Consider the following 10,000-nt stretch of genomic DNA (forward strand, 5'->3'; position numbering starts at 1 on the left):
GGCGCAGGTGAGGAGTGTGTGTGTGCGTGTGTGTGTGCCGCAGCAGGTTGGCGGGCGAAGAGAAGGCCTTGGCACACACGTGGCATCGGAACAGCTTCTGGCCCGTGTGCCCGCTCACGTGGGCACGCAGCAGCGAGCGGCGGGTGAAGGAGCGGCCACAGTGGGGGCACCGGTGGGGCAGCGCCGCTCTCGACCAATCACGCGACAGCTGGGCGGGGGGCGGGGGGATGGGCTCGCTGCTGCTCAGAGCGGCGCCGCCGGCGTCTGGCGTTGCCAGGGCGACCGAGACCATCGGAACTGTCGTCGTCGTGGGGTCGTCAGGGAGCTCCACCAAGATGTCGCCGCCGCCGCAGCCTGCCGCTCCAGAATCCTCTTCTGAGAGACACACACACATCACAGAGATAGTGTCAATATATACTCACACATACTCACACACATGTACTCTCCTGAGAGAGACACACACACATCACAGAGATAGTGTCAATATATATACACTCACACACATATACTCTTCTGAGAGAGACACACATCAGAGATAGTGTCAATATACAGTGAGGAGCACATGTATTTGATACCATGCTAAAACAGGAATATAAAATCATCATTTGACAATTGATCTTAATGCCTTAATTAAAAAAAAAAATAGTAAAAATCAAACCGCCAAGGACACCAATTTTCTTTGTGATTGAAGAATGTATTGTAAATAGATAAATGTTTTCCTTAAATGCTAGGGGAAGGAATTATTTGACCCCCTATGTAACCCTATGGGAATTACATAGGGTTAACATAGGGGCAGGCAGATTTTTATTTTTAAAGGCCAGCTATTTCATGGATCTAGGATATTATGCATCCCCATACATTTCCCTTGGCCTTTGGAATTAAAATAGCCCCACATCATCACATATCCTTGACCATAGCTAGAGATTGGCATGGTGCTTTTTCCAGTTGGCCTATTAGCCTGTTGATTTGCATTGAGCTCAATGAGCATCAAACAGGCTAATAGGCCTACTGGAAAAAGCACCATGCCAATCTTTAGCTATGGTGAAAGGTATGTAATGATGTGGGGCTATTTTAATTCCAACGGCCAAGGGAACTTTATCAGGATGCATAATATCCTGAATCCATGAAATAGCTGGCCTTAAAAAATAGAAATCTGCCTGCCCCTATGTTAACCCTATGTGTTAAATTCCCATAGGGTTACATTGGGGGTCAAATACTTCCTTCCCCCTAGCATTCAGGAAGAACATTTATTTCTTTACGAAACATTCTTCAATCACAAAGAAAATTGGGGTGCTTAGCGGTTTTATTTTTACTATTTTTTTTAATTAAGACATTAAGATCAATTGTCAATTGATGATTTTATATTCCTCTTTTTAGGCAACTTTAGCATGGTATCAAATAAATTTTCTCCTCACTGTATATATACTCACACATACTCACACACACATATACTCTTCTGAGAGAGACACACACATCACAGAGATAGTGTCAATATATATATACTCACACATACTCACACACACATATACTCTCCTGAGGGAGGGACACACACCAGACAGATAACGTCGATAACATACTGACACAGGAGACATATACACACACACATACAGTACACTCACACATATCTATCAAAGGATTATCTGTTATCATATAAGGATCAGTGGTCGTTAATGAAGTTCAACATACTCGTTCAATGACTCTGGCAACTCCACACACACACACACACACCATTAGGCTAACTCCACACACACACACACACACACGCACACACACACACACCATTAGGCTATCCCCACACACACTTAAGACTGACCTGTGGGCTGGCAGTTGTTGTGCGGAGTGGGCGCGTGTGCGTGTGTGTGTGTGTGTGTGTGCGTGCGGTGCTGCTTGCGGTGGTAGAGGAACAGCGTGGTGCTCATGAACTCCTGGCCACACACTGCGCACGTGTGGAGCGCCCCCCTGTGGCCGTGCCGCTCCTGGCCGTGCCTCTTGAGCGCCCCCTCGCTGGAGAACGAGGAACCGCACACGCGACACAGAAACGTGACGGCCGCCGACGTCACGCACACACTCACTTCCTCCGCCGTCGTCGTCTCACACACACTCACTTCCTCCGTCGTCGTCTCACACACACTCACTTCCTCCGCATCCGCCGCCACTTCCTGCTCCAGCCGCGCACGCTTCCTCTCCGGCTCCTCCCCTTCCTCCTCCTCCTCCTCCTGAGACGAGCACTTCTCATTGGTCTGGCTCTCTGAGGGTGTGGCCTGAATCTCCACCACTGTGGTCAGTGGATCAGTGGGAGTGGTCTGGACCTCGATGGGTGTGGTTTCCGTGTTTGTAGGCGTGGCCTGGTCGTTTGTGGGTGTGGTTTCGTGGTCAGTGGGAGTGGTCTGATCATCTGTGTGTGTGACCTCTGCATCAGCGGGAGTGGTCTGGACCTCAATGGGTGTGGTTTCTGTGTTTGTAGACGTGGCCTGTTCGTTTGTGGGTGTGGTTTCGTGGTCGGTGGGCGTGGTCTGTACCTCGATGGGCAAGTAAGACGCCAGGCCCTGCCCCTCCCCGGCAGCAGCCAATAGCAGGCCCTGGCCCTCCCCCGCAGCAGCCAATAGCAGCAGTCCCTGTCCGCGAGACTCCTCCTCCTCCAGCAGCTCCACCTGCACGTCCTGCTGGAGGGCGATGAGCGAGGTGTGTGTGTGTGTGTGTGTGTGCGTGTGTGTGTGCGCGGGGTGTGTGTGTGTGTGCGCGGGGTGTGGCTGCGGGTGCTGCTTGCGGTGGTACAGGAAGAGGGTGGTGTTGAGGAAGCCCTCCCCACACACGGCGCACGTGTGGAGCGCCTCCTGCTGGCCGTGGTGGGTGCGGCGGTGCGACACCAGCTCCGAGATGGCCGAGAAGCCGGCGCCACACTCCACGCACAGCAGGCTGCTCGGAGGCTTCGCACGCTTCACCGCGCCGCGACGACGCACCGGGGGCGACGAGGGGGGGGGCACCGGGGGGGGCGACACCGTCTCAGCTGACGTCTCCGTCGTCTCCGCTCCACGCCCCGCCTCATTGGTGGCTTCGGCCTGTCCGTCATCAGCGCAGGCCCCGCCCTGCCCCGCCTCAGTCTCCGCCTCCGAGCGTGAGAGGGTGTGTGTGTGTGTGTCCCCTTGCGCCTCCACGTGGGAGTGAAGGGTGTGTGTGTTCAACCCCTGCGCGTGTGTGTGTGTGTGCGCGTGTTGGGGCGAGCTCAACAGCGTCTCTTGCGCCTCCTGCTGGCAGCCTCCCTGCTTGCGGTGCTGCTGCCAGAGGCCCAGCGAATCAAACAGCAGCTCGCAGTCGCCGCACTGGTAGAGGATCCGGGGGGTGTCGCCCGCGGCAACAGTCCCCGCCCCCAACGCCCGCCTCTGCTCCGCACCCTCGTCACCCCACAGCTCGGCCACGCCCACCTCCTCCGGGGCCATCGCGCACACACTCTCCTCAGCGTCTGCACACACACTCTCCTCAGCTTCAGCCTGCTCCTGAGAGGAAAGAGAGAGAGGAGGAGAGAGAGAGGAGAGGAGAAGAGAGGAGAGGAAAGAGAGAGAGAGAGGAGAGTGAAAGACGAGGAGAGGAGAGGAGAGGAAAGAGAGAGAGAGAGGAGAGTGAAAGACGAGGAGAGGGAGAGAGGGAGAGGAGTTAGTCAGAGTTCAGTCAGAATTAACATGAGCTGATAATAAAAAAAAAAAATAAAACAGAAAAGCGCTCAGAGAGCGCAGAGCGCAGCTACCTCCGTACATCACTAAGCTAAATACATAAATGCCGACGGAATCCCGACGGAATTACGGATCACTCCCAAATGTAATCGTTTCTTCCTTGGGTCATGTCCGACCTTCCCTGAAAATCTCATCGAAATCCATCCATTTTTTTTTTTAGTTATCTTGCTAACAAACAAACAAACAAACAAACAAACAAACAGACAGACAGACAAACGCTGGCCGGCCCCCGATGAAAACATATACCACCTTGGCGGAGGTTAATTAACCTACTGTAAGACAAAATCGACAAAAACAGATGTTATGAAAATGGAAGGATCAGGAAACAACCTGTGATCAAATTCTCAGACTTTTATCTAGATTTCAACAAAAGAGGACAAAAAAGGGAGAAACTGAAGTTAAACTGTGCAGAATCTAAGGGACAGCTGCTACAACCTATTCTACTACCTGTCTTTCGAGATCAGATTACAAGATCAAGAAAACCGTTAGGCAGCACTCCATCAGCCATTCAAACTCCTCTGGGGCACATATGCAGAGTGTGTGTGTGTGTGTGTTTACCTGGCTGCTCTGTGCAGGTGTGTGTGTTTACCTGGCTGCTCAGCGGCACCTGTGCAGGTGTGTGTGTTCACCTGGCAGCTCTGTGCAGGTGTGTGTGTTTACCTGGCTGCTCTGTGCAGGTGTGTGCGTGTTTACCTGGCTGCTCTGTGCAGGTGTGTGTGAGGGGGCCTCCACGTTGCAGGTGTGTGTGTTTACCTGGCTGCTCTGTGCAGGTGTGCGTGTTTACCTGGCTGCTCTGTGCAGGTGTGTGTGAGGGGGCCTCCACGTTGCAGGTGAGCTGGTGGGCGAGCACCTCCTCCAGCGAGGGGAACTCCTGGTAGCACGGGAAGCACATGTACACGGAGGACGTCTCCATTGCTGCAACACACACACACACACACACACACACACAGAGGGAGAGAGAGAGAGAGACGCACATGTACACACACACAAACACACAGAGAGACGCACATGTACACACACACAAACACACACATAAAATCAGGCCACTGTATTTCCTTGTGCTGTGTGTGTACATGTAGTGTGTGTACATGTAGTGTGTGTGTGTGTATGTGTGTGTGCAGGTCCATTTAAAACAGTGATCAGCTCCCACTGTCCTCACACACACACTGTCCTTAAACCTCCAGCTATAGTTCCACACAATCACAGAATCATCGTATTGCTGATTGATAGTCTTTTCATTTCTCGCAAACTGTGGCCTGTATAATGTGTGTGTGTGTGTGTGTGTGTATGTAATGTCTTATGTTACAGCCTGTGCAATGAGGAGTGTGTGTGTGTGTGTGTGTGTAATGTCTTATGCTACAGCCTGTGCAATGAGGAGTGTGTTAACTGTGATGATGAATCATCAGAATCATTTATGAGCAGTAGAGCGACATTGTGCAAACTGAGCAGGCGTACTGCACTGGGAATAAGAGTCTTTTGGCCTACTGGACTTATAAAAGTGTAAGTGTGTGTGTGTGTGTGTGTGTGTAGCCTCAAATGAGCAATGAGAGTGGCAACAGCTCTGGCTGTTTGAGAGGGATCATTATCACTGGTTGGCTAAATTAGACTCTGGCAAAGTCTAACTGTTAAGAACAGAACTGATCCCCTACATACATCATCATCCCCACCCAAGCACGTGTCTTTAATTATTCCACCTTAGGTCTTTTATGTTTTCTTGTTAATTATTCTTTATTGCTATTCAATTATTTTACCTTGATTTCTGCTTTCTTTTTATGTTTTATTATGATCTTTTTTATTATCATTATTACTGTTTGCCCATCTATGATTTTATTTGCTACTTTTTTTTTCATGTAAAGCACATTGAATGACCTCTGTGTATGAAATGCGCTATATAAATAAACTTGACTTGGCTATAAAGTTGACCTCTGTGTATGCTATGTAAATAAACTTGACTTGCGTATAAGGTTAGACATTACTGCTAGTGAATAGGGTTGATGCTAAATATGTGGATGTGTTTAAAAGTTGTTGTTGTTTTTGCCAGATATTATGACAGTATAAAGAAAACAAAGGCCTTTACAGCATTGTGCAAATGAAAATGGCCAATATACAGTAAAACACCACTTGGCCAGAGAGGTGCACCACTGGATATCTTTCTGTACATCCTGACGTTCCTGTCGGACAGGCCACACATATGGCAGACAGACTGTGGCAACTAGCTCAACACAACTGCATGCAATGACACAAGCAATGACACAAGGCCACTTTGTTATAGGGTAGCACTGCTCAGCAGGGAACCAGTATGGTTTTGACCAACATCAATGCTAATGTCATGTCGGTCAAAATGTATGCGCCAAAGCAACTGAGGAAAAAAACCCTGTAAGACGGACACATCGCCCCCTGCTGGGGACTAAAGGTATGGAAGAGGTCTTTTCGGATAAATGTTTACGCTGATTTCCGCACACCGCCTTGTCATCATCACACCCTGACTGTCTAACTGACAAAACTAAGTCTTTCCAATCCGCTGATTTGATTTGACATTACATACTGCTTACAACAAACATATTCAAACACAACAGGTCATTCACACCTTAGGGGTTGTGGTCTAGCTATGTTACTGCCTTGATGGACGTAACTGTAACGCTAACCGTTTTGTGTAGCGCGCCACTGAAACAAAACGTCCAACTTCTTGCTGGTAACATTACTACTATTATTAAAATTATCACTAATTTAAAAGCTACGGCTGCCATTTCGTTATTTGACGATAAAGTCAAACCTGACTTAGTTTAAGTGCTAACGTTAGTTGTCCGTTTTACATTTTAACATTAAATATGCGCCTCATTTTGTTATCTGAAAACTGTGCGGGACATCTGTCAGTCCGAAATCGATTGGATGATTTAGCCATCTGTAGCGTTAGCTTGCTAACTCGGCCGGAGCTAACACTAGCTAGCAACGCAAGATTAAGCTCATCACGGCCTGCTAGCAAGCTAACGATAACATTCTGGTGCGCAATGTGGCTGCACAGCACAATATGCCGATTCTGCGCTAAGATAAGGCTATTTCAGAGACGTGCTATGGTTGGGGTTGGTGCTAACCGGTCCCCTTCACTGCGAGCAAAGCATTTCACCGCAGAATAGCGCTATGTCTGCGGAAGGTGGTGGCTCTGTTTCTGAGATGGCGTCAAAAGCGAAGAAGAAGGGAGCCGTGAACTTCTTCGGTGGTGCCATGGCGGCCCGCGTCGAACCTGTGTGCTTAGATGTCTCCCCCATCTGAGACTCCGTGTACTCCAGCAACTTTCACAAACTAACCACCTCAGTCATCCGGTGTTTGAGAACTAATAATTTAAAACCCAAATTGTTGTCAACTCACCGCACACGGTCTTCCAGTCGAAAAAGAGAGAATACAGATCTGCTCAACGTCTCAACAAAACGTGATTTGATTGGCTTACCACGTATTCAAAAAGACCAATGGTGTTCAAGTGTAACCAGCGCATGTAGCCCTCACTGACAGTTGACAGTTGAATTAGTATTAGAAGGCCTATAGGGCATTTCTACACAGTTTAAAACTGAAACACTCTGTGTTAACATTGTTCAGAGTCAGTGGTGTGCTCAGTCCTCTCTGCTTATTGGTGATGTGTTTGTTACCGGGTGCTCTTTGGTCCAAGGTGAATAGTTTCAGTTAAGAGAAATAAATCTCCGACCAAGGCACTCCCTAAAGTTGAAAATGTCTTTAATCTGAAAATTCCCACACGTAGCAGCTGCCCTGAAGAAGGCCAGCCACTACCCGTGGTCCTGTTGGAACAGAAAGGGGCCATCCCTGAGCTGGGCTAGTATTGGTCCCTCAGTTACAGTGAAAGGAACTTTGAATGAATGCCTCAGCATTAACCAAGAGACTTTGGACAATTCCGTGCTCCCGACTTTGTGGAAATAGTTCAAGGATGGCCCCTTTCTGTTCCAACATGACTGCACCAGTGCACAAATCGGACATGAATGACAGAGTTTGGTGTGGATGAACTTGACTGGCCTGCACAGAGTCCTGACCTCAACTCAATAGAACACCTTTGGGATGGATTAGAGCAGAGAATGTCTAATAGAGAGCCGAAGTCCCGCCCCTTCCGATTGCCTCCATGGGACCTATCTTTGGATTTTTTTTCAATGGCAGTCAATGGAGAAATATAAATTATTTTCTGGTCCCGATTGTCTTGTGCCTTGAATTACCCATATGATGTTTGTCAATTTTAATGACAATTTTTCATGTAAAGACATTTGAAAAGTATGTCATAACTAGTGAATTACAACATTGTGAAAGATCGTGTTTCCAATGACTACAAACACATCAGTCGCGTTAGTGACGTTAGACCAATTCACAGCCACGGGCGCCAGCAACAGGTCTTATTTGAGCTTCCCCCTTGCCGATGAAAATATCATGAGTCAGAGGATTAAACACATCAGATAAGTTGTATTTCATTCATAGACTGTACAGACACTACTGTTAAGTGACTTAGCTGGCAGCAAGATGTAACCGTTAACTAGCATAATAGCTAGCTAACTAGCCAGCCTCTCGTTTGCTAGTTGGTGGCTCAGTTGGTGACGTGCATCGTTTGAGACGAGAAATGTAGTCCACTGAACGGATTCGCACAAAACTTAGATAACTTTTAAAATCTAATGAAAAACATAACTTTATTAATGTGAAAAATTATCTTTTAAATTCCCACACATCATATGTGAAATGCACGGTCCAACTCGAACGGGACCAAAAAATAATTGTTATCTCTCCATTGACTCCCATGCATAAAAAATCGTAAAATAGGTCCCATAGACCGGAAGTAGAAGGGCGTGACTTCGGCTCTCTATAAGGGGAGAAGGACCACTAGCGAAATACTTCCGCATGGTACTGCAACTAGAGGGCGATCGCGAGCAAGTGATGAATGAATGGGTAGCAATGGAGCTGAACCCCCCAGTACCACATTTGTCGTTATATAATTTTTTCTCCTGAAATTGCATTAATGCATGCGATGCAGGATAACTTGACTTGACAATCAGCTGACCAATAAAATTTTTAATATGTGTTGTTATTCCTAAAAACCCTTTCAAAGTTTTCATGTCACGTGACACAAGCGAACCACTTTACGGCCATAGACCTAAAAGAAGGTTCAGCTTCACGACGGTCGTAATCGGTCGCGAGTGTCGCGAGCATCCATGAGCTAAATGCTAGCATGTTACAGGGAAAACGGCCCATCCTATGAAAAGCAGAAAGGACATGAGTGACTTTTTATTTCATTTCCAGTGGAAAACCTATACTCAGGTAGCTACTACGACAATGTACATTAAGAAATGAAGTTGTCAACTGTGAAAAAAACGAGTTCTAGCCGCTTAGCCCCATAGACCACAATTCATTTATCACTTGCTCGGCAACGTCCCTAGCGGAATTTCAACAGATTGCAGGAACAATCCGGTACAATGGAGTTAATAGGAAGTGGACCGGCTCTCCCTAAAGGGGCTCTGATTAGAGTGAGAGCCAGCTTCAAGGTGTGACAGCGTTTCTGAAAGGTCAAAAATTCCCATAAACACTCCCCTAAACCTTGTGGAGGCCTTCCCAGAAGCCTTGAAGCCGATACAGCTGCTAAGGGTGGACCCACGTCATATTAAACCCCATGAATTAAGAATGGGATGTGATTGAAGTTCATTTGTGAGTCAATGCAGGTGAGCAAAATTTGATTTAATTTTTTGATTTAATACTTTTGACAATATAGTGTATGTATGGGCCTCTCATTCATCTTTTTATCCTTTTATCCTCAGTCCCCACTGATCTAGATAAAGAATGACGGGGCGGCAACTATGGGAATTGGATAGTCTATCCAGTGTTCTTTATAGATCAGTGGGAACGAGCCTGGAGGACCGAGCATCGAGGATTGAGGAGAGAGCTTAAGAAGGGGCCACTGTGTGTGTGTGTGTGTGTGTGTGCACACATTCTTTACACATGGCCTTCTATGACGATCACATCAGAGTGGAGTCCGAAAGAAGGAAAAGCAGATGTTGTCAATTTATTAGTTTAATTATTTATAATAACAACAAACAAACAAATAAACAAAAACACAGACCCCCCTCCCTTTTCCTAGCCTGACTCTCGCCAGACCCTTGTAGTTCCGCCATGCTCCACCAGAGGCGTTTCGCTGAGCTCCACACAAGGGTCTGGACGCGAGGGCAATCCAAACCCCTGGGCCAGTGATCAAAAAATAAGCAACCAATCAGGAGCGCCGAAGCGAGTGTTTGATT

At 47.6% G+C, this 10,000-nt stretch overlaps 1 protein-coding gene across 2 annotated transcripts in view; it reads right to left on the reverse strand.

Moving 5' to 3' along the window:
- The window catches only part of znf574 (zinc finger protein 574), a 16,049-nt gene extending 8,918 nt beyond the window's left edge, over positions 1 to 7,131 (reverse strand). Inside the window, exons 1-4 of one of the 2 annotated variants that reach the window (XM_062537981.1) lie at positions 7,095 to 7,131; positions 4,513 to 4,643; positions 1,814 to 3,494; positions 1 to 375 (exon numbers count right to left, since the gene is read on the reverse strand). The exon at positions 1 to 375 is cut by the window's left edge and continues 229 nt beyond it. In XM_062537981.1, coding sequence (XP_062393965.1) covers positions 1 to 375; positions 1,814 to 3,494; positions 4,513 to 4,641 — 2,185 coding nt within the window. In that variant the 5' untranslated portion in view covers positions 4,642 to 4,643; positions 7,095 to 7,131. The other variant, XM_062537979.1, reaches the window with a different exon arrangement.
- Positions 7,132 to 10,000: the final 2,869 nt, after the last annotated feature.

The sequence above is a fragment of the Sardina pilchardus genome, chromosome 6, assembly GCF_963854185.1.
Source record: "Sardina pilchardus chromosome 6, fSarPil1.1, whole genome shotgun sequence".
NCBI classification, from domain to species: Eukaryota; Metazoa; Chordata; class Actinopteri; order Clupeiformes; family Clupeidae; genus Sardina; species Sardina pilchardus.